Genomic DNA, 26,139 nt, shown 5'->3' with positions numbered 1-26,139 from the left:
TGGAAGTTATGAAATTTTAAGAAGGGTAGAGCCCTGAACAGATCGACATGTGTCTAGATATATCCTGCCATCAGTTGAGACTCAAACCAGGGCAGAAAAACCATTTGAGAGGACTTCCATGAACAGAGGCCTGAACAACAATGATAGTGTCAGTGGGAAGAGTGAGAGCTGCTGTGCTCAGGGTAAGGTGCGGAAGTACCAGGAGCAGTGTAAGGAGAACCAGAGAGGAACGGCATCCTCCCCAGGTGACCAGGCTGGCAAGTGATGTGGCTCTCCACTGACCTGGAAGGGAAGCCAGCTCACGGTCACTGCTGTGTCCCAACACCTGGCACATGGAGGTGCTTCATTATGTAATGAATAATTGGATCTAAAGCGGAAGAGGAAAAAGAGCTCTGGGTCTGCTGAGTTTGAGGGGCCTGAAGGACATCCTTAAAGGTGGCTGAATATGAGCCTGAAGTTTGGGGTTGGGCATCCATGAGGGAAAGGCAGTGGTCGAGGCCACTGTGAACCAGGTCATCTAGGGAGAGCAGGGAGAGTGAGAAAAGCTCTGGAGAGCATTGACATTTAAAAGGCCATCAGAGGAGAGACTGAGGGAGCAGGAGCAAGGTGGCTGCAGAAGCCTGGGGCAGACACAATTCCAAGGATGAGGCATGCGGAAACCAGCTGTGGACAAACGTCTCAACTAATCTTGCAAGTCCCTTATAGATCTGGCCACATAAAAGTATATGAAATACTCTGAGATGATAAATGTGTTTAAGATAATGGTGTGTGTCCACTCCTTACATTTTGGGGTGCCTGCCACGCCCAGTATACTAAAATAGGCATTTGATGTTCCAAACAAATAACATTTATTTACAAAGTCTCCTAACTGATACTTTCTTCAGAAGTAAAAACTGTGCACTCAGGCATTTTGCCTCACAAGTTTTGATCTTCCAGCAAAACTTAGTATTACCTAAGATGGTGTCTAACAGTGTTTATAACAGTGCCTGGCCCAGCACTAAGCACTACATAAGTGCTAGTTATTAGCGTTATTCCTTAAGACTATCCAGTAGTAAGAACCTGTAAGCAAAAGTATTCATCAGTATTAAAACTCTTATACCTTTACTGAAAAACAAAGTAGATGTAAAAAAAATAAAAATCACAAGCGAAACATGCTTCTACTTGTAAGAGGCACTGCCAAGTTCACTGTGGAGTTAGGGATCCTTGCAAACTTTACTGTTGTAGCTGATTACTTTTCTCTCCTCATGACTGAGCCTAAGGGATTGAGAGTAGGAGAGTCCTCGGCTTAATGCTCTGCCCAGTCAAAATCATACACACAAATATAACCATAAAGGTTTTGAAATTGGGTTCCTGGTGTGTGTGTGTGTGTGTTATATGTTTATACATGCATATATTATATATATACATATATACATGTATAGATACATTATAGATACATATACATACATATATATATATACACACTATATATATATATACATATTATATATATGGCATTAGAGAAAATACTTCCTGCCATTATTCACTTACAGTTGTTGGTCAATGGCTTTCTAGAAGAATCTAGCTCTCTAAAAAGATCTTGGTGATTTTCTGGATCTTTAGTTATCATCTTGCCTCTATATGAAACTTCTATAGGAAGGCGTTGCTGCTGTAGGAACAGGTACATTCATATTCTATATGTATGTATGTGTGTGTGTGTGTGTGTGTGTGTGTGTGTGTATATATATATATATATATATAGTATCTGTGTGTATGTTAACTTGTTCTTGCTCTCTCTCTCTCTCTACATATACTAAGGAGGGCACACTCCTATAACAAAAGATGATTTAAAATTTATCTGGATCTATGACATTAAGACTTTCCAACTGTATCTCATAACCTATGCAATTCATAATTGAGCCAATTAACTCAAAGCTAAGAATAATTAAGTAATTTGAGCCAATTTAAGTTTCATATGTAAGTGATCTTCAGAATTATAATACTTTTTGATTTCTTCCTTAGCAAAAGGGGAAACTTACATTCACAATGGGGAGAAATTTTGAAATTACAATATAATCTGAATAATTAATATAATCTATACATATTACAAAATGAAATATGCATTTCCAAATGTTTCAAGAATGCGCAAGAGTATTATATATGTAAGAATTACTTAGCAGAAATTTAGAAAACCCATTCTGGAGCAGGAAAAAAGAACCATCACAGCAAAAACAAAGCACTCCTTTCAAATTTAGAAACCTTCCTTTCTGCTGACCTTCCAGAACCATCAGCCTGGTCACTGAAGTTGCTAATTGATATCCAAGCAACCAATTATTTAACGCACCTGTTCATGCAGCAACAACAGTGGCAACACCTTCCTATAGAAGTTTCATATAGAAGCAAGATGATAATTAAAGATTCAGAAAAATCACCAAGATCTTTTTAGAGAGCTAGATTCTTCTGGAAAGCCATTGACAAACAAGTATAAGTGAATAATGGCAGGAAGTATTTTCTCTAATGCCATTTTCCTGTTACTGCTTCCAGTCTCTTAAAAATCAAAATATAAGAGACTAATGGAATTTGGGCAAGAAAAAAAAATCAATGGAGCCCTGTATGCCTGAGTGCTTGCAGATGGACGAAAGAAGTTGCATGAAAAGGAACATTGTGATAATAGCCCTTCAGAAAAGGAGCACATTGCCAAGTGTATTAGTGGTAAAATAAGTGAGATCAGCCCAAGTTGTGAGGCTGGGGCATATATGGTCTGCTTTGAAAATATCATCAGCAGCAACAGCAGCAGCAGTGTCTCCTCAGAGCAGGGATTTTTATCCGTTCTCTAAGCACAGTGCCAGGCACATAGTAGATACTCCAAAACTACTTGGTAAACTTGAAGAATTGTACTTACTTTTTTTTTTGAGGGGGGGATTGTACCAGGGATTGAACTCAGGGGCACTCAGTCACTCAGTCACATCCCCAGCCCTATTTTGTATTTTACTTAGAGACAGGGTCTCACTGAGTTGCTTTTGCTGAGTTGCCTTGCTTTTGCTGAGGCTAGCTTTGAGCTTGCTATCCTCCTGCCTCAGCCTCCTGAGCCGCTGGGATTACAGGTGTGCACCAGAGCACTTGGCTGTATTTACTTTCATTAGACATTTAAAAGAGAAAGTTACTATTCATCTTTTGTGATGTTACTAATCAACAAAATAGCTTCATAGAAACAGTTGTGGCTGAGGATCATAATGTACTCCAGAGGATGAAGGAAATGAACATCGGTGAAATTTTCTGAGCTTAGCTGAAGAAATCATTGTATTTTTCTTTAAAGAGAATTTCTTTAGCAACTGCTGTATCTGATTAAAAAAAAAAGTTGCTATTGTCAGATCTTCGTAACTACAACGAACAGAGCAGGTCAACTCTTTTTGCGTTTATTCCCTTTTTCCCTGTATATAAAATAAGATGAAAGGCAGTCAGGGAGCGCAGTGCTGCAGAGCACATGAGCAATTTATGCTGTTTTGGATTCCTTAGATCCAGGACTTTAAGGGTGATGTACAGCTGGTGTTAGTATAGCTATTAGATTATATTACATTTAGCATTTTTTGGAAAGTAATTGTAAATATTTTAAATGTGTATATATATATTTTTAAAGACTTGTATTAGAAATGCAGTGTGGAATTCTGTCAGATATATTCCTTCTATGATGTGGTGACAGCCTTTGGGTAGCTTCTTTTTTTTTTTTTTTTTTTTTTTAAATTTATTTATTTATTTTAGTTCTCGGCAGACACAACATCTTTGTTGGTATGTTGGTATGTGGTGCTGAGGATCGAACCCGGGCCGCACGCATACCAGGAGAGCGCGCTACCGCTTGAGCCACATCCCCAGCCCCTGGGTAGCTTCTTTTTGCTTCCAGGTTGTGTCCTGTCTGCATCAAGTGAAGACAGTTTATGGACTTGGAAGCACACCCATAAAATCTGGAAATAAGGGGCTGGGATGTAGCTCAGTGGTGAAGTGCTTGCCTCAAATGCTCAAAGTCCTGGGTTTGACAGTACCCCTGCCCCTTTATCCTGTGCCAAAAAAGGAAAGACAAAAATAAGCTTAGGAAACAAAGTTTCCGAGTTTTTCATTCTGTATTGTGGACAGGGATGAGAGAAAGTGGATTTTCTCAGAAGATCCCATTTGTAGCCATAGCTGCAGCAGAGAAATGAAAGGTAGTGGATTCCTAGGGGTATCAAATGATATTCAAAAAGCTTGGAATTCTCTGTGGCTTCCTTTCTTTCAGGTTTTTTTCCTCCCTGAAAATTGGTCTCTTTTATATGTTCCTAACGCTGTAGTTTGAAAACACAACTTGCCTAGTTTTCTGTAGAGATAATGGTTGTCTGTTTTGAAGAGCCATTTGCTTACATACTGTGAAAAACTCAAGACATTAGAGCTTACATTCAACCGTCAGTTAAGATCCCATTTGTAGTAGAAATTTATATTATTTTAAAATATATTAAGATATTTGTAATTCTTGCCTGCATAGACCATTCTTAAATACATGTGTATAAATATCAGAATGATTTTATAATAGTCAGGCAATGAATTCTTAAACTCTAGTTACTTTACATCTATAAATAATATTAACATGTAAATATTTCTATTTTAAACTTTTCTTCATTTCTTAAGAAATTTTCTATTTTCATCCTTTCCATAGGCTTCTCATTTATGTTCTTACTCATTGTTATTAGACCTATCGCCTAACCTAATACATATCATATAGTAGGTACTCAATAGAAATCTATGGAATGAGTGGAGGCTATGAGAGTCCATTTAGTGTCCTTGTGCTCCTTGTCCTTGGAAGCATGCCCCTTTAGCAGTCTAATTTTTATTTTCGCAAAGCAATAGGCATTTAAGAGTTGGGTCACACCCATCAGCTTGGTCCAGAAAATTCTGGAAGATAATGGAATTCAGATCACCAGGCAATTTTGAGGAGCCTGGGTGATAACTACAGATTAGAAAAAGCCAGAAGAAAAATGGGAGAGAAGATTCAATAATCCTAAATCTAAAGATTAACCCACCAAGTTGATCATTAAATATTTATAAACACCCACTATGCCCAGGAAACTTTGAAGGTGGAAAAGATGCAAAGCCCCTTCCTGATATTTGAATAGCAGTGAGATGCCTTTAGATGTGGCCTACCTCCACAGAGCAGCCCTTTGTGTCTCACGCAGGAGAAATTGTCACACTGGCAGTAAGGCCCATAAATGTTTCCATAGGGAGACAAGTGGCAGATGCACTGCCCACAGTAGCAGTCGCCCCTTCCACTGCATGAGGGGTGATCGGGGGCCTCCTTGCAGGAATCTGTGCTCAAGATGTCCTCGCCACACTCGCAGTGAGGGCCCATGTGGCCAGGGTTGCAGGCACACACCCCACACTGGAAGGAGCCGTTTCCATTGTGGCATTTGGAGCTGTTCACTTCCACTTCTTTCTGACAGTCACAGTGGCACTCCGGACTGATGAGTATTTCCAGGGTGTCCCCCAGCCCCACGGGCTTTATGATAATGTGCCTGCTTCTCTCACAGTTGGGTATGCTCACAGTCACATTGAATGAAGCCTGGAAAAGAAAATACCAATTATCTACTTCCTCCGTCCACCAACCTGCAGGAGGTGAAACAAGTCCGTGCGGAAATCAGCTTTGCCAAAAGCGTTTATTAGGAAATCTTTGAAATTCTTGAAAGGAGCCCAGCTCCAGTAAGCTAAGCTAACCTCTGACCCATCTGAATATTTTTTCATACAGCTGAATTGTCCATCTACTTACTATGTCTCCCACCTTCATGTGCAAGCATTTCTTTTGGTGTGGGAAGAGGGTGCCATTGTTACAGACAGCTGTGAAGGACAGGTTGAGTCCTTCAGTGTCTCCTAATACCTCCAGTTCCACCTCAGACCGCAGTTCCTTGAATTAAGACATAAAGGGTTAAATAAGTCACAACAGAAAGTACAACCAGAAGAGGAAACCGAGTCATTAAACTATAAATGAATAAAATTAAATTGGATCTAAAAGAAATTTACCATATAATTAATCAAGCAAGGAAATGACAATCAATATTGAATTTAAGACACCATTAATCATAAGCTATGCTATTATCACATGATAAACTATGATAAAAATAACTCATGTGGTTCTGCACAACCTATGATAGTCATTAGTCTATCAATGCTCCGAAAATAATTCCATCCATTCTGAAGCATTTAGCAAATTCTCCTGCGTTGCATAGTTTGGCATATAAAAGACAATTTTTTTTGCTTGTATCTTGATAATAAAATATAATAACAGTTTCCTTTACTTGTAAGTGCCTTCATTTCTTAGGTCCCATAAAGTAGCTGTGTTTGTCGATTTGTAAGAAATTCAGAATTGCAGCCATTCCTCCAACGAGAAATATTTGCTTCACTGATATCAAATTTACACCCTGCTGCTCTGTTTTGGTACATTTCTGCATACATAATAACTTTCATCTCAATATCAACTCATAGGACAAAGTTTTCAAAGATATTTAAAATGGCAATTAAACTTAGCACTTACATAGCCACAATGCATTCTAGGAGTTGAAATGACAATGATCACAACTGTCAATAAAACCATGTCATGACTTCCACCTGGCATGCAGTGGTTGTAAGGCACCATGAATTAACAAATCGATCCAAGATTTAGAGGTGGCAAAATGTAGGGGAAACTGCCTTAAAGTCATTATTAGAATTCATTGAGTGCCTATTGTACATTTAATGTAGAGTCAAGTCTAGGATGAGACGGGATTTCTGTTCTCAGAAGCTTATCATTTTACTTTTTCTATTTCTTATAAACTTACAACATCAATGTACATATTTTGAGGGATAAAACCAAATTATTAAAGATAAAAAACAGAATAAAAATAAATATAAAAATATTATGAATTAAGTTAAACTTCAATTCATTTAAAAGGTTTTGAGTTCATATACTCATTTCATTGATAGCATTTTATAAGCATATTTAGCTTCAAACTTAATTTTGCTAACTTCAGAGTCAGATGACCCTGCCTTCTCCAAATTCTGTTTATTTTGAAATCATCAAGAATTATGACAAAAGTAGCATTGGAGATAGTGGCATAGTGAATCTCCAGGAGCTAAGTGAGAAATAAGGGATATGTCTATAGGTGACATCCATAATGAGGATCAGTAAGTGACATCATCTGACCTAACTGAAGGAAGTCTCAGCATTAATATGATTGAGAATCATTGCAAATTTGACCAGGAATATTTTAGTGTAAATTTCCCAAGGAAAGGGCATACATGTTAATTTGTTTCTTTTATTATTTCATTCATTTGCTGATTGAACATCTCTTAGGAGCCAGGACAACCAAAATAAACCAGTGGATTCCTTCCCAGAGTTTAAATTCCAGTAGAGGAGCTTGTCCTTGGGATCACTGGTATTTCAGGAGCCTTTATTATGTAGTTGGGGAAGGGAGGAAATTAGCACGAGATAGGAAGATGAATATACACCCAGTATTTAAAATTTTAAAAAATATCAATATGGCACCATAAAATACTCAGCTAATGTTTGTAGCCACAAACTATAAACACATCTGCCTCTGCCCTATAAGAAGTCAAACAGATGGATTTTATGTTTTCTCTCAATATAGTCTTTCCTTTTTTTTATAGACTGAAAAAGAAATTCAGTCTGTAGGTCTCTATATTTTAAAGTTTTTTTTAGAATACATTTAAAAATAACATAGTAGAAAAATAATTTATGCTTTTGTCATGATTGATCACATACTTCATTCACCCTGAATCATAAAGTTCCAATAACTCTAGACCAAGATTGTTTAGTAGAAGAATAATGGATACTTACTGATATTTTGGGGAGAGTAAAATGAGGACACAGATTCAATTCAAATGCTTAATGCCTTGAGTTCAACTACACTGTAACTTATGTGGTGACTTGGGACCATAAAGTGGGATGTAACCTCTGGCAGAGCAAGCAGGGGCATGGATAGACTCGTCAATTGGGAGGGGGAAATATTTTTGACTATTCATTGTTTTCTAATTTGCTTGATTTCTTTGGAGATGTTAGTGGCCAACACTTTGGAAAGTATTGGGTTAAAGAAAACAGAGAATGCTATAATCCAGTGAAGGATTGCTTTGTAATTTTATTTGATTCTACACATTAAAACTTTAATTACTGCATGAGAGGGAGGAAGGTTTTTATAGTGTTTTGTTGATGTGCTTTCCTGTCTGGAAGAATTTCAAGCATGAGCTAATGTGGTGATTAATTTTTGATGTGAGCTAAGAAAACAGAAATTTCTGAGGATCATCAGTGAGAAAAACCCCATCCTCTTAGAATTTAAATGGACACATCTTTATTTTATTCTCTGAGGAAATGAAATATTTGAAAAGGAATTTGTTGCTTCCTTCCCCTTCAAGTGAGTTTCAAAATTGGTGGGGTGATATGGAGGGTTTTTTTTTTTTTTTTTTTTTTTTCAGAAAAATCATTGTGGAGGTTTTTGTTTTTCAAAATGTGTAGCTTCCACCTTCCCTTCAAATTCTTCAAAGTTAGAAACAAAGGAATCTGAGAATGCCTGTTTTTTAAAAATCTTCTCAGATGATCCTGATATGTCATTTAGTTAGGGAACACTGGTTCAGTATATGCTGAGTATTGTATACTCACTAGGGTCATTTATTTGCAATTTTAAAACATCCAAAAATAGGAGAATTTTATTCATTCATTATTATGGAAACGCTGCTTAAAGCAAATGCTGGAGCTTTACTGCTTCCTAAAAATTTACTTTTTCTATGCCCCATCCTAATTTAGAGCTTCATCTACCTCTTTGTGGGTTTCTTTTTTTTTTTTTTTTTTTGACATTAAAGGCAAATAAAGGGGAATGATATTTAGGAACCAAAATAAAGAAGATTTGGCAACTGTCCATGGTTGACTGAGTTAGAAAATGGGGGCAAAGAAGGAAAACAATAACCCTGTAGGTATATATCTCATTTTAAGGGAAGAATTCTGTCCTCAGTACTAACTCACTGTCAAGCCACACACACACAAAAACAATTACCTACATACTTGTTAAACCAATGGAAATTTCCCTGGTTCACTAAAGTTGAGAGCCTTGAACGTGGCATGCTGGTGTGCTTTTGGTATTTTGGTGTGTAGCCAAGAGTCTGTATTCTTGCTTGAATTAATGATCTTATCTCATTAAATCCCTGGAGTTGGTTCCCTATGTAACTCCTTCACTCAATGGCAATTTACAAGTAGATTTTTTTTTTTTTTCTTTTTGGAGACCGAAGAGAGCTTGATTGTATGACTCATGGAGTCTTTCTAGTCAACTTAAAAATTTTGCTGGGAACAGTGCTGCTGTGGGTTATTATGAAAACAACCTCAACTATCTCAACTTTCTGTCCGGGTTTGTGATTTTTCTACCTGCTGCTCCACTTTTCAAATGAAGTAAACCAATTTTAATATTTTGGCTACATTCATACAGAGAGATTTTCTTTGGATCAAGACTCTTATCAACAAATGAGAGTACAGTTCATTGCCTAAAACACATCTGAGTTTGTGAATACTAAAGAAATACAAAACAAGAAGCCAACTTCTTACAAAGTATCATACATACTTCATAAGCTGAGATAATGAGCTGGAGAATGTTTCCAGAGTCCTTCTGAAGCAGTCCCACTGTGGCTCCAGGAATAAGTTTTGCGTAATTCTGTAAACAGCAGTAGCAACAACAACAAAAGTCAGTCAATCTTTTTCTCAGTAATTGACAAGTGATAAGTGTGAGGTTCAGCTCTCAGACTATGATCACCTCTATTTAACTGGCTGGTGAAAACAAACTCCTGATAATAAAGGGGTGTTTCTCCCTAAACTGGAGCCCCTACATGCTGCTGCTTACTGGGCTCCGTGGGAAATGGATTGGCCAGAGTTGCTACTGGGAAACCTAGGGTTTGTGGTTGTCTTTGTCTAGGGCTGTGATTTGTATCACGACAGGAGTCAAGTCTCAAAAAATAATAATAACGTTTATATAATAACTTCCACTCCTATAGCATCTGTTGTCCGAAAAATTTTGAGCATGCATCCAGGAACTTCCTTCTTATTTAGGAACCTTGAGGAAACCAAGGTTTGGCGCACAGAAGGGCAGTGAGGAAGTCAGGTTGCTCTGTAGGTTGAGAGGGCCTAATGAGCAATCCCTTGCTGGAGAATGAGTGAACTTGGATGCTTGCTGTTTACTCTCCCTTTCTTATTGGTAATGAGTGCGCCTTCAGGGATTTAGCACAGCCCTGGGTGGGTTGGAATTGCTCCCTGCCCATCATGATTGAGTGAGTCAACCTAGGTCTAAACCGTCTGAGTTCTGTACTTACCTTCTTCTCCTGAGATGGTTCTACCTGAGGAGGACTCAGACCAGTTCATCAACTCTCTAGGTATTGAACACTGCCGGGGAATGAGGCATTGGGAAGAAGTGAATTTTCCAGAGAGTTGAATAGTATTCCTCTCTTAAGCTTTATGTTCTAAAACTTGGTTACCTTCAAATGAAATGTTTTCTATAGTGTGTGATAACATTCCTCTCTACATGAGCAAAGACTCCCCAGTATGTTGAAGGAATATAGTTATACCTACCAATATGAACTATTGTTCTATAATCACCAAAGGCTTTCAGCATCCATGCAGAAGTCACACCATGTGGGCCCTGACTGCTGTGTTCCTGTTTCTTGTATTTTTCTTTTCTTTCTTTCTTTTGGTACTGGGGATTGAACTCAGGGGCACTTAACCACTGAGCCACATCCCCAGCTCTTTTTTTGTGTGTTTTATTTAGAGATAGGGCTTCACTGAGTTGCTTAGCACCTCACTATTGCTGAAGCTGGTTTTGAACTTGCAATCCTCCTGCCTCAGCCTCCCAAACTGCTGGGATTACAGACGTGCACCACCATACCGAGCTTGTATTTGTTTTTAACTTGTTTCTACCTTCTTGTCTGGCTCTAGCTATCAATGCTGACTCATTTACTGGTGCACTCAACATCTTCTATTAAGTAGCTTAATATGCTGTGCTACATCAACAGATGACAGCACTGTCAGCTGCAGGCTTCTATGTTGCTGTGTGTTGTGAAATCAGATGACTGGGATTAACCAAAACTGTACATAGAAAAGAGTAAATAAGCTTTGAGTGATAGATTGAGGACATCTCCTATGGCTCCAACATAATCTTGATATTCTTATTCCATAGAAGAGTTAAGTAGTTTAGAAAACGCACAGAACTAAATTAGAATCAATAATCATCATAATGATAGTGAAACTGAGTAAATAAATCAGGACAAAGGGAATGAAGGAGAGGAATGTCTGAGACCAGGGTGATGGCAGGACACAAAGGCATGCAGGAGGTCCCAGGCACTTGTTAGAGGTGGTCTTTCTACATGTCGAATGTGTAAAACAACGAGCTTCAGTTTTGATGTATGGGTTTTGTGATGTTCTGTTTATTTCAGCGCTCATGTTTGAAGTTGCTGGAAACCTGAACTCTCTTGAATGTGTCACATGCTACTGTGCTTTGACACCGCATCTTAATACTGAGGGGGCTGCAGTCAGTAAGCCAGGGAATGTACCTCACCTTCATCCTTGCCCCACATCACTGCCTGTTGGCGGAAGGCCCGTTTCTTTTTCCCGGAGTCAGGTAGAACTTATAAAATATGAGGAAGGCATTGCTTCATGGACTTACCTCTTCAAATAAACACATGTCACAAAGGGCCATGAAGCATGAGACCTGTGGTTAACAGTGAATACCTAAATTTAGGAACTTGAATTCCACTCAAGTGGAGCTGGAATGTGGGTAAATTTGACTGATCCCAGAAGAGTAGTCAGCGGGAACCTTTAGAGCTTGACAAAGAAAGGCTTAGACTCTTCTGAAAAGGAATTTCAAGGCTCTTAGCTTTGTATGCAACTGCTATCCTGGTGTCCCCAAGGATGCCACGTCAGGGGTATTTTCGGCAAGCACTAGTTCAAGTGACCTCCAAATTTGAGGTTAACTCTTGGCTAACAAAGCTGAACCTATCCACTTCCTAAAGCATAATTACGATCCTGCGTGTGGTTTGACATTTGGCATTTGGCTATTAGGACAAGTGGTTAACATTAATCGCCTTTGCCGATTGCCACTAGAGCGAGAGTATAAAGGAGTTGGCAGCCAGTAGCAGGAACCAGTGACAACACTGACAATTGTACAGAGGAAAACTATTAATTAATTTCTGGATGCTGATCTCCCCCCAAAGCACTTAAAATAATTAACTAAAAACATGGACCATTTGGCTTTGTGGTCTAACACTGTGAAAAATTATACTTTAAATCTTGCAGTATTATGATTACTGTAAATATCATGTATCAAATGCCTTCCTTTCATTAAAGTCCTAAAGGGCTATTATAAATTGTCATGATTAAACATGCTTAATGTTAGAAAAAGGATGATTTTGCATGCCTGAGTAGGATGAATTACAGCATTGTGATTCTGAAAGATGACGCTTGGATATAGAAATGGTGAATGCTGTAAACACCAGGGTGCATGAGCTGATTAGAAATGCAAACTCCTAGGCTTGGGCTTGAATTCTCTATTATCTTTCTGAAGATGATCTTAATTATCGATTTCTTCCACTCTTCCCTACTATGGTACCTAGGAGTTCCTGAGTTGCTTTTCTCACTCACTCTTTCTGATTACCTTCGTTTTCTTAACTTTCTTTGTTAAGCCCTATTTTATTGTTCACTCTGTTCCCATCTCAAAAAAAGATTGTCCAACAGTTTACATTTGCTCCCTGAAAATCTCCTTGTCAAGGATGGAGAATGAGTGCACAGAGGGTCATTTTGTGGGTAGGCATCAGAGGCTACAGAGGAGTGCTCTTAAGTTCACATCTGCACATTTGGGCTCCCCTCAGAGACTGTCTCCAAGTTCAGTGCCACTCAGTGTTGGGTCGCCAGAACCAGCTGTCAGGTGTGCACTTTTCTTGGCTAAGGACAGAGGAATGTCACTACTATCACGCTTTATCTTATACTCAGCACTGCTTCAAGCACAGAGCTGTTTATTTTGAATAAACAAGTTTTAATAAATTACCAGTAGTAAAATGTGGCTTATTATAAACTGAGAATTGAGAGAATTTATGATGCTATATAGTCTGCTCACAAATATTTCATCTAATCTTTCAAAGAATTTTTACCCCCCTTGAATCTCTTTGGTCATTGGCTCCTATTTGTTCCTTTTCTCTTTCTAGCTTTAATGGCAGTATAACACACATATATAGTGGGCATGTAAATAAGCAAGTGTAATGACCAAGTTCCTGAAATGGGTCATGAACTGCCCCCTGGAATCCTCTCTTGTACTATCTCCCAGTTATTACTCCTCTGGCTAAAAGGAGAAATAAAAGTCAGAACCACTGAAGCCAAGAGAGGTATCTTCATGGCCTTAATGTTAAAAAAAATGTATTAAATAAGATACAAAAAGCACTACCTATAAAGGAAAAGATTAATAAATAATACTTAAGAGTAAAAATTCCATCTATAGATCCAATGCCATCCCAATCAAAATGCCAGCAAGTTATTCTGTGGATACGAACAAACTGATTGTAAAGTTTATACAGAGAGGCAAAAGGCCCAGAGTAGCCAACTCGATGTTGAAAGAGAAGAACGAAGTTGGAGGACTGATACCTGACTTTAAAACTTATTATAAAGCTACATTAATCAAGTCAGTATGATATTGACAAAAGAACAGGCAGACAGATCAATGGAGCAGAAGAGAGAGACCAGAAATAGACTCTCATAAATACAGTCAGCTGATCTCAAATGAAGAAGAAAGGCAACACAACAAAAACAATCTGTTCAACAAATGTTTCTGGGACAATGGGACAGCCACTTGCAAAAGCAAAAACCTAGACATAGACTAGGCACCTTTCTCAAAAGCACCTCAAAACAAATCACTGATTTAATTAATAAATGCAAAACCATCAGACACACAGAAGATAATGTAGGAGAAAATCTCAATGACCTTGAGTTTGGTGATGACTTTTTGGATACAATACCAAAGGTGCGATCCATGAAAGAATCAATGAGCTAGGCTTAAAAGACAAGACACACACTAGGAGAAGACATTTGTAAAAGATATCTGATAAAGATCTGTTCCCTAAAGTACACACAAAAACCCCTCTTAAAACGCAAAATGAGGCAAAGACCTTACAGACACTTCACCAAAGAAGATATACAGATGACATATAAGCACATGAAAAGATACACTACATGACAAATCATGAGGGAAATACAAATTAAATAACAATGAGATTCTGAGAATGGCCAAAACAGAACACTGACAATACCAAATGTTGGCTAGGATCTGGAACAACAGGAGCTCTCATTTATTGCTGGCAGCAATGCAAAATGGTGGAAGATGCATTGGCAGTTTCTTACAAAACTAAATATATAATATATAAGATCCAGCATTCAGTCTTTGTTATTTACCTAAAGGAGTTGAAAAGTTACATCATCACACAGATATTTATTTATAATTACTCAAACCTGGTAACAACCAAGATATTCTTCATAGGTGAATGGAGAAATAAATTTTGGTACATTTAGACAATAGACTGTTTGTTATTCAGCACTAAAAATAAATGAGCTATCAAGCCCTGAGAAGACATGAAGGAACCTTAAATGTATTTTACTAGATGAAAGAATCCAATCTGAAAAGGCTACATAATGGATTATTTCAACTACATGACATTGTGAAAAAGGAAAAGTATGAATTCAGGAAAAAGATCAGTGGCAGTCAGAGGATAGGAGGGAGAGAGGGCTGAATAGGCAGAGCACAGAGGATTTTTAGGGTGATGAAGCTAATATATACCAGGATCATGAATACATGCCATTCTGCACTTGTCAAAACTCACAGATTGTGCTATACTAAGAGTGACTCCTAATGTAAATTATGGACTTGGGATGATAATGATGTATCGACATATGTTCATTGTTTTTAATGGATGTACTGCTCTGATGGGGGATGACAACAGGGAAGGCCATGCATGTGCCGGACAGGGGATACATCGGAAAGCTTTGTACCTTCCACTCAATTTTGCTGTGAATCTAAAACAACTCTAAAAAAAATTAAGTTTATTTTCTAAAATTAAGAATTTCTGTTCTCACAAACATGCTTTCAAGAAAGCGTGAAGAAGCGATTGAGTAGGAGAAATGTCTGTAGCACATGCGAATGACAAAGGACTCAATGCCAGACTATCTAAAGAACTACATATCAACAAGAAAAAGACATCTTGATAAAAATAAACATGCAAGTGGCAAATAAATATATGAAAGTGTTCAGAATCATTAATCACTAGAGAAACATAAATTAAAACATTCGCATCTTGCCAATATTTTAACCACTAGAATGGTTTCTTTGATATAAGATGTTTTCTTTGATATAAGGAGGCTGATTCATAGTGGGATAGGGAGGGGGAACATGGGAGGAATAGATGAACTCTAGATAGGGCAGAGGGGTTGGAGGGGAAGGGAGGGGGCATGGGGTTATTAATGATGGTGGAATGTGATAATCATTATTATCCAAAGTACAGGTATGAAGACACAAATTGGTGTGACTATACTGTATAAACAACCAGAGATATGAAAAATTGTGCTCTATATGTGTAATAAGAATTGTAATGCAGTCTGCTGTCATATATAAATAAAAAAATTCTAAAAAATATTTATTTTTTAGTGTAGTTGGACACAATATCTTTGTTTTATTTATTTGTTTTTATGTGGTACTGAGGATCAAACTCAGGGCCTCGCATGCACTAGGCAAGCACACTACCACTGAAGCACAACCCCAGTTCTAGAATGGTTATTTTTATTTTTATTTTATTGATACCAGAGATTGAACCCAGAGTTGCTTAACCACAGAGCTGTGTCCTCAGCCCTTTTTATATTTTATTTAGAGAAAGGATCTTTCTAAGTTGGTTAGGACCTTGCTAAGTTGCTGATGCTGGACTTGAACTTGTCACCCTCCTGCCTCATCCTCCCAAGCCATCGGAATTACAGGTGTGGGCCACCATGTCCAGCCTAGAATGTTTAAAAATTTAAAAAATGGACACTGATTGCATACACTTGTAGGGGAAGCATAGCTGTAGTATCTACTAGAGCCCAACATAAGCATAACCTATGACATAAGAATTCTACTCTGAGGGAAGTACATCCAACAGAAATGGGCCCACAGAATGTGTGACTATTCTGGAGCAAGTGCATAGAGAAGCAATTTTTGTTGATATTTTCAAGAAGGTTTGGGCTAGATGATCAAGATGTTACTTAAGAAAGGGCAGTAATTCTGAAAGGGGCTCAGATCTGTCAAGGACTTGGTTGCAAGGAGTAATCAATGCCTATCTGATTCCCTCTACCTGAGGATAGAGCCAAGAGAGGTATCACCAGGCAGAGTTCAGCTCTCAAAGGCATCTCATCGGCCTCTTCTGACTCTCCCTTTCCTTAGGAGCAGCTAAGTGCCTCTGAGCTGAAATTACCAATTTAGGGGGCCTTGCAATAGGGCCGAGTGGTCCTGACATCCCCAGGTACCTATTGCAACCTCAGAAACCACAACTCCCAGCTCCCAGAGCATCTGTTGTTGTGGAGACCCTGGGTAGCCTTGGGGAAGTGGCAGGAATGAAAGGGGAAGGGACCACGCTGCTCAGGTTCTGCCTGCAGTGCTGGTGTGGGGAGCCCACACTGTAGACGGGGTTAAAGATGTCCAAAGTCTCCCACATTGCTGGGAAAAGAGTAACTAGGGCTCATATCCTTGCCTGGCAGTGTCATCCTCTCATTCTTCCCAGACACACTATTATTTAAGTATCACACTATCCCTGTTTTAATGCCAAAATACGGAGGCCCAGAGAATTTAGTTAACTTGCCTGAAGTTATCCCCCAGAAAATAGATCTGAACTCACTTCTGCCAGTAACAGATCTCTGAACCAGATCACTCCTGTTAGTGATTACATTCTGGGTGGCTTATGAAGTTTATTGTTTCACAGTTCTGGGATCTAGAAGACTGAGATCAAGGTGTGGGCAGGGACAGGCTTCCTCTGAAACCTATTGGGGAGAAGCTGTCCTTGCGTCTTTCTAGCTACCTATGGTGGCAGAAATCCTCTCCTCAAAGTTTCCTGGATTGTAGATGTATCCCTCCAATCCCTAACACTTTGTCACATGGTATTCCAAACTTGTTATATTAAACCAAGGGTCTATCCTATCCAGTGTGACCTCATGTTAACATATTATATCTGCAATGACGCTATTTCCAAATAAGATCATATCTGGGGTACTAGATGTTAGATTTTAACATATCTCTTTGGGGGACAGGCTTCAATTTATAACACAGGAATAGGTTGGTTTCTTTAATATTCTGATTTCTTTAACTTTATACCCCTAGTTTAAACTGGACAGGTGAGTACCTTGCCCAGACACAGATGTCATAAAGTGGTAGAGAAAGATCTTGACTCCAAGATTAATATCCTCTGTTCTACCAGGTTTCTGTAGAAGGAACTGATGAAAATGCCAGAAGCAAGTGAAGATGAGCGTTTCATTAGAAAGTTAAAAGATAACAATGTGTTATATGTACATATAGGGACTCTCTGGGATTACAGGACACTTCTACCCAAAGCAAAAAGAAAGGGAGAAAAAGGGTTGTGATTATAATAACTTTCAAATTCAAAGCCTACACCTTGAAAGAAATGCAGGAAGTAGCAAATGCACAGAGACAGAAAAAAAAAAAAAAAAGAAAGAAAGAAAGAAAAGAAAAGAAAAAGTCCCAGGGGACTGTGCTGTGCTATTTATCTGGTCAGGGGAAAACAGCTCTTTGCTGGTGAAGCTCACTTTTGTGGAGAAGAGTTCTTCCATAACTGGAGCGGGCAGGGTTTGCTAAAATAAATTCTTCTGAAGGCAATCAGAAGGCTTTCTTCCCATGAGGTCTTTCATTCTTGTGAGGTTTATTTCTCTGGTTCTCATGTTCATTATCGGTGGTAAATGCAGGGCTCCTGGTATTATGCAAAAGTTTACCCCCAGGCTTGACTGCGTTACTAGGACACCCAAGATTCCAAAAAGAACCTGTAATTGTTTCTGGCACAAGGGTAGTGGGAATGTCTGTCTCTGGTTGCATGATATCTGCTTTGCCTTCGGGCTTTCAATTGTCAGCATTCCATAGTAGGGCAGGTAGCCTGGGAGTGTGCTAATTAGATCAGGTGCTTGATCTTGAAGTCTGCACCAGCAACGACTAGGTAGTCGTCTTTGGAACTTTGAGCACTACCTGTCTTTCTCCCAGTCTGCACAGAATGTAATTATCTTGTCAGCCAAGAAGCCGTAGTGTACAGCTGAATGAGTGCTCAGCGGCAGTAACAGAGTGATAAGGGAAGACGAATGGACCCACAATGCATGACTGCTCCGAGACAACAAATGCACAGAGAGGCATTGGAGAATAGAGACTCAGAGAACAAAGAGGCTGGGTTGAGTATTTGTTACTGAGGATACTTCAGAGCTTCTCTTAATAAGTTTACCCTGCCTTTGCAGAGAGATTGTGGATCTTTGCTGGGGAAGGCAAGTTTCTCATCTGTAGAAAGCCCCTTTAAAATGGAAGCAATGTGGGGTTTGGTAGCAGCCTATGTGCTGCTACCAACAGCAGATAATAAAATTTTGAAGGATGATAGTAGAAGGCGATTAAGGGGATAAGAAAACAGCAAGCAGGTGTGTGTGCGAGGACTGCTAAGGAGCTATCAGCCCTCGATATTCCAAGTGTGGCAGGTGGATTGGCAGCATCAGCATCTTCCTGAAGCTTGCTTAGAAATGCAGAATCTCAAGCCCCAGTCCAGACCTCCTGAATAAGAATCTACATGTTTATAAGCTCCTGGGATGGGTGATTGGATATGTCAGAAGAGCTTTAAAAAAAAAAATCTTGGTGCCTGGTTCTCAGCCCAGGAGATGATGATTTATGGATCTGGGAATAGTCTGGGCATTGGGTTTTTAAAAAGCTTGCTAGATGACTCTAACAGGCACCAAAGTTGGAGAATTGTAGGTGTACAAGGGTCTGTCCAAGAAGAATTGTGGAAATTTAGAAATTAAGCATTATTCTTTTAAACCTTAGTACCCATAATTCATATAGAGTTTTCAGCCTGTCATGCACCTATGACATCGACACTCAGCAACTAAAGTGGTATTTTTAAATGTCTGTGGCCCAGGGATTTGCACCAAGCTTTCTTTCCTTGGCCTTCAAGATTGAGGGGTCTTCTTCCAGCCCACCCCCCCCCACCCCCGCCATTTCCTCTCTTTCTATCCTTGCTCATTTCAAGCTGATTGGCATTTTTCCCAGTTTCTCAAACACACTGAACACAGAATCCTTTGCTGGCTCAGGGCCTTTGCACATGCCTTCACCTCTTAAAAACACCTCAACCTTTAGGTTGTTGCTTTATTATCACTTCTTGAAAGGAGTCTTTCCAAAAAATCTCATCCATCCAAGGGAGGATCACTCTTGCCCCATTGGTATTCTCAATTAATTTACACTACTTTCCATTTTTCTGACAAGACTATTAATGTTATTTGGTTATTTGTTCACTAATTATTTCCTACCCATTTTTCTGCAATAGACTAAGCCCATGAAGACAAAATAGGACTTGATTTTTATTCTCCCAATGCCATGCTCAGTGCTTTGCACACAGAAAGCACAAAAAATAAAAGTGCAAGGACTGAATGGATGAAAGCAGGGATCAGCAACTATGGCCTGTGGACGGTATTTTTCCTCCACCTATTTTTTGTAACTACACTCATGCATTTGTTTATGGTCCCTGACTCTTCATGCAACAATGGTAGAGTTGAGTAGTCATGACAGACACCATATGGCCCTCAGAGCTTAAATTACTATCTGACTCTTTATGATACACTACAGATAAAACACAGCATGCCTGGTTAAGTTTGATTTTCAGAAAAACAATGGAAGTTTTTCTGGTATAAGTGTGTCCCCAATATACCAAGGGGCACACATAGACTAAAAAGTATTTGTTGTTTATTTAAAATTGAAGCTTAGATAGGTATCCTATATTTTTGTGTGTAAAATTCAACAACTCTACAGAATAAGTAGATCAGCCACTGAATTAAAAATGAATAAAGTGTGCACAAACTATTCAAATTCAACAAATAGCTTTCAATTTTTTTGTTGTTTACTTTCTGAAGATTCAGTATTGCAGGGGCAATAAAATATTAAATTATACTATAATTAATATTAGCCCCATTTGTAGCATAGTTGAGCATGGAATTAAAATATATAATACTCCCAAACTTTATGTTAAGGAGGTTGTCAATTTAATTTGTCCTCTGGGTGTTATTGCCATATGTGGCTGTTTTAAAGGCTGTACCATGTGGATAATACTTAGTTCCTTCTAGACTCTTGCATTGTGGTCCAAGCTGGGGTGCGTTGCTCGTAAACATAGCTGTAATTTGAGTGTCAGTGTCACAAACACTGACACATACGTGGAGTTGCCAAATGCAACCTGTGAAAGGCTGCAGGGGTAGATTAGCGACTGAACAAGGAATCCTCTCTTCCTGTGGAACCCAGAGAAAGCAAGGAGAAGAGGGATTACAGTTTTGAGCACTTGCAGTTTAGAGACTATTCACAGATGTTAGAGCCCTTACCAACACAGGGCACTTTCCAGGATAAGAAAATGATACTCAAAAATCATGTGTTGTTTCTATTGAAGTAGAACATGGACATGTAAAAAAGTTACCACCATGTATCCTGTGAGTATGTTAAAGAGCAACCACCCAGGAGGTAAAAGTGAAGTACATGCACAGGTTTGGGGCCTGGTGATTCGAAGAGGGCAAGTTCGTGTTTACTTGAAAGCAGACACCCTCTATGCATGGCAAATATGTTTGTCATTTTGTAGGATACCTTGACTTCATCTAAAGTTATTCTTGTTAATAAAAATAATTGATGTATAACTGAGTACAATTTAATTTTTATGTCATTCTAAGACTATAACTATATAAATTCATTAAAAATTTGAACATACTTACTATGTACAGCATGATGCCAATTATGTTAAAATATGTAAATACATGCAAAGAAAAAGACAGGGAAGAATTAGTCTAAAAATGTCAACAATGGTTAGCTATGTCTAAGGGGGTTAGTTTATGACTGATCTGTATTTTCTTCCTTATGCTTTTTAGTATTCCGTTCCCACTGCATTTTTTTTTTTTAACAAATGACATGTGTTAATTTTGTAACCAGAAAAAGTAACTGAAGTTTGTTTTGTTTTGACCACATTTCTACTGGTGGGAGAGTAACTGATATAATCCTTTTGGAAGGCAACTCAGACAAACCCAGTAAAATGGAAGATGCCATTCCCCTGTGACCCAGGAACATCACTTACAAATGTGGATCTTTGACAAGAGAATATGAGTGCAAGGGTATGCACAACTGCAACATTTACAGATCTACACAGCTGGAAGTGATCCAATACCCTCAATCACAGGAAGAACCTGTTGTGGTACCTATGCTGATCAGAGCATGCACAGTAGTGGAGTGCAATCCACAGGAGCTACTGGGGTGTACATGGGTGAGCCTCAAACTCAGAGCATCAGCTCAGCAATGCTAATGTACTTAACACCACAGAGCTGTACACTTAAAAATGATTAAAATGGCAACGTTTGTGTTATAAATATTTTACCACAATAATAAAATATAATAAAAAATCATTAGAATTCATAATAATAAACCTTCTCAGGATCAGTCACTGAATGTCAAAGCTGGCAGTGATCAGGCCTAGATTTTTAATAGTCAAAATCAAATTGTAGAAATAATATGTAAATTAAGCTTATATAAAATTAAACTTGTAAGCCATAACTACACAATTATTTTTGGCTGTACAAATATTTTTAATAGCAAAAAAAAAAAAAAAAAAGTGAGAATGGTGAGTACCAAGTTGAGGAAGCTGGTTACTTCTCTGGAAAAAAGGGAGGCATAAATGGGCAGCTATACTGCAGGCAATTGTGATGTTTTCTTTCTTTAAAAGGAGACCCTCATTGTTATACAAAATTACATATAAGAGGAAGTGAGGGGAAAGGGAAAAAAAAACAAGGGAGAGAAATGAATTACAGTAGATGGGGTAGAGAGAGAAGATGGGAGGGGAGGGGGGATAGTAGAGGATAGGAAAGGCAACAGAATACAACAGACACTAGTATGGCAATATGTAAAAACGTGGATGTATAACCGATGTGATTCTGCAACCTGTATAGGGGTTAAAAATGGGAGTTCATGACCCACTTGAATCAAATGTATGCAATATGATATGTCAAGAGCTTTGTAATGTTTTGAACAACCAATAATAAAAAAATTAAATTAAATTAAATTAAAAAAAAAAAAAAGGCCTGAAGCAGATATGGTGGCAAAAGGTTAAGATTTGAAGAAACTTGGCAGGAGGTATTGGGTGTTGCTTATCTTACTCTTTTTTTTTTTGGATGCTCAAACTAGATCATCATAATAAATCTATGGCCTTTGTCGGTTCCCATGGCCCTTTGACTGGAACCAGAGAGAGTGATTACTGGAGATGGTAGCAGTTTTAGACGGTTGGCCAAAGACTTAATGCTCCTTGGCTGTGTGGCCTCTTCTTACCACTCAGAGCTTAAATAATCCATAGGGCAGAATTAATTGTCTCTTTTTTCCAAGTCAACACATGTTTAAATTGCTCTATTCATCTAAATTAACAGCAACAGTAAAGGACCCTAGGTCAAGTGTTTCCTGGCCTTGAAGGACTCTGTCATTGAAAGGAAATTCATCTGTTGGTTCATCTGTCAGGCAGCTCTGCTCCACCCTTGGGCTTTGTGCTTTTAAAGTGAAGTTTAAAGTTGGTTATTTTATTTTAAAGGCTGTTGTTCTGTATGTTAGTGTTTGGGAGTTGGCATATGCTTTCCCTACAACAGCCAGGGTCCAGCTACAGTTTATCTCAGCTATAGAGTCAAATTGTCTGGATCCAAATCTTGGTTCTCACAAGCAACTTTCTTTGCTATTTTAGGTTCCTATAGCCATAAGATAGAGCTTAAATGATAAAATGAGTATCACACTCTCAATCCCCACCTAATAAACTCTCTGCAAACATCCCCTACTATGCTATTATTATCACAGTCATTGTTGCATATCATCTCTGGCCCTCCGTCTTCACCCGTGTGAAGTGAAGGACTTAGTTCAACATGATGATACTATTAGCCTCAAAAGCAGTTTTATGGTTGCCAATTAATCTGCTGCTCCAGAATCAAAAGGAGTAACAACACTGACATACATGAATACTCTGGGTCCCCAGAAAATCTCTACCATGGGGTTTTGTAGCAGAACACTGTCTCTAAAATGCCCATATTCTTTTTTTTTTCAGGCAAATTATTGGTTTCCAAATCTGTAAATGCTCTATGAGGATCCTTGAGGCAGGGACTGTGTCTTATTGTCCACTATAATCACCAGTGCCAGCCTGATTCATGGGAGGTACTCGTGAGACGTTGGATGAATGAATGAATGAATGACTATGCAGTTGGTAGCATTTTGCTGCAATGATACACTGGATATTGCAGGCATTGTGTGAATCCTGAAACACTCAGATCGTGTATTGATAAAATCTCATATTTCTACATGGGTTGGCCTAAGAGGGTATCTCATGAAGGCCTTCCTTTAAATCTGTCCCTTCTTTTTACTGAGTGCATATTTTCTGGATTATGAGGATTTGGGTTCTTTAGGAGAAAAGTACCACGTGTGATTGAAGTGGTGAGTACTGATGGTTTTTCATGGGTGGGATTTGCTAATTAGTCTGGAAAACACTCCCAACAGCTCTGAATGATAATCTGAGGATAGGAGTTTCATTTCCAAATCCTCCCTTTCTGAGGGATGTTTTCACTAATGAGGAAAGTGTAGGCAGCTGGCACTTCTCAGTCTTTCCTTCCAGATACCATCAATTCAGGAGAAATCAAAATCTTTCCCATTACATTTGAATAAAAAGCAATTTCTTGCCAGGCACGGTAGCACACACCTATAATCCCAGTGAATTGGGGGGGCCGAGACAGGAAGATCGAAAGTTTGAGACCACCCTCAGCAATCGCAAGACTGTCTCAAAATCAAACATAAAAAGGGTTGTGGATATAGCTCAGTGGTAAATCACTCCTGGGTTCAATCCCAGATGATTTTATTTTCACTAAAATCATCCTTTTTTTTTTTCTGTTGCTACAGTGTAAAGTTCAAAAGAGGCAGAAGAAGGAAGCAGGGTGAAACAATAACGAGGTTATTGATTCCTGAAAAATTGAAACTTGAGTACAGTGTATAATTTTCATGAGCCACAAAAGAACATTGGCTTGTGGCATATTGTGGCTGCTCTTCCAGCTTGTTTTTAGATCTAATAGTCTGATGATGGTGGGTAATTGCTCAGGGGTTTTCCTCTCATGGCCCCGTAGCAAGGCTGTGGAGCTTCTCCAGCCGGTTGTCCTAAGAAAGATGGCAAAGTGTTGCTTTCCTCTCTTGTGCCATCTGGGTCCAGGGTGGAAGGTGGAAGAAGAAACAGCCTGGTCTGCAGAGGGTCCTAGTAATGGTTAGGTGCCCTCCACCTGCTCTGTGTGCCTGGGCTTCCTCAACCTTGATAAGTATTTATCATACAAACCCTCAAATCCCTCGTTAGAATATTTGACCCAATTTTAGAAAAGGTCAGGTGCTTTTATTGAACTTTTTATTCATTCAACAAATACCCTGTGTATCAAGAATTGCCTTAAACAGGAGGATGAGCAAGACCCACCATACTCTCATAATTAAGGTGATAATTGAGGGCTTTTTGTCTTAGGAAAAAAGAGCACTTTGATGGTGTAAAAATCTGTTTGTACCCTTGTTTTCCCATATTTTAGATACATCACTCTGTCCTAATAACTACAGAAACAAGACCCTCTACAGCCCAATTAGAAGTTGAAGTAAATTGGAAGTAACTCTCCCAATGAACTTCTTGTTTATTTTCTGGGTGCTGGGTTTCCACATCACGTCATCAACACCAGGTCATATAATAATTATTGCTATTAACTTCATAAAAATCTTCTTTTCCAGCCAGATGCAGACATTTTGAAAAGATATAGGATATTGTAAAGTCTTGCAAATAACCCGAGGTAATTCATAACATGATTTGATGATGTAGTGAAGAACAGTGATTTAATTGCTTTTTATCTCACTATCTCACTAGGAAGGAAAGACTAGTCAAATTAGACAGCTGGGGTTTAGTGGCCTGATACTATCTTAATGTAAATTAACAGTAAACATTTAAAAACAACGGAGAAGATATAAACATTTTTTTTAACTTGAGTAATTGAATCCTGATTCAAAATGGTATTTAGCACTAGAATGTAATATACTACCTACTGCTCACTCAATTATCTATCATTATCTTTTGAACCCTATAATTGGACAAACAGGAAACTATTCATAATAATAAGTTTGCTCAAAACCATCAGTTTGCAGGAGTCTGGGGTGCACACTGTAGTCTATATTGCTGAAGATGAAATTGCTTACTGTACCCTTTCCATTGTTTGTTCCTCTGTTACAACAACATAGAGCAACACTGTGCACCTGGGCAGTCTAAAGCATCTTACCAAAATTATTGAAAAAAAAAAAAAAAGGTCATTTTTCCTGCATTCCATGAGTGGGCAACATAAATCTTATGTACTGCAAGACAGAGCCGCCATTGAACCTGATCATCCCCTGCCCGCTGCGAAGGCACCAAGCTACGCTTAGCACAGAACTCAGGTGAACAACTGGCCTTCTGGAATCTTCATTAGATCTCAACACTTAGTTGCTTTATTTATCCTATCACTGGCTTTATTTTTCATTCTTTGGTGGTTATTTTCCTTCTATCCAAACACCAGTTTGCACCGGACTCTTGCACACCTAGGGCTCCTTCTAAGAGATTTAAATTGAAAGGCAGCACAGCCATTATTGGTCTATTTTCAGTTTTCATTATCAATAAAACAAGAGATCAGCATTTTCATGCTGTGTGCAGCCTTCAGGGAAGTGCAATGTTGCTGTCATTATCTTTAGACCAGGCTGCCGCCTGGCCCCGCTAATGCAGATGAAATGATGAGCCCATCAGAATAAAAATAAAATAATGAAACAACCAGAGTCATAG

General features: G+C 38.6%; 1 protein-coding gene across 1 annotated transcript in view; it reads right to left on the bottom strand.

Annotated features, from left to right (window-relative positions):
• The window catches only part of Itgb6 (integrin subunit beta 6), a 66,674-nt gene that overhangs the window by 19,942 nt on the left and 20,593 nt on the right, over positions 1-26,139 (bottom strand). The window contains exons 8-10 of the mRNA XM_027937997.2: positions 9,594-9,683; positions 5,765-5,899; positions 5,146-5,560 (exon numbers count right to left, since the gene is read on the bottom strand). Of these exons, the coding sequence (XP_027793798.2) occupies positions 5,146-5,560; positions 5,765-5,899; positions 9,594-9,683 (640 nt within the window). The remainder of the gene's footprint in view (positions 1-5,145; positions 5,561-5,764; positions 5,900-9,593; positions 9,684-26,139) is intronic.

The sequence above is a fragment of the Marmota flaviventris genome, chromosome 11 (genome assembly GCF_047511675.1).
Source record: "Marmota flaviventris isolate mMarFla1 chromosome 11, mMarFla1.hap1, whole genome shotgun sequence".
Classification (NCBI taxonomy): Eukaryota; Metazoa; Chordata; class Mammalia; order Rodentia; family Sciuridae; genus Marmota; species Marmota flaviventris.
This window is presented reverse-complemented; position numbering and strand designations above follow the sequence as displayed.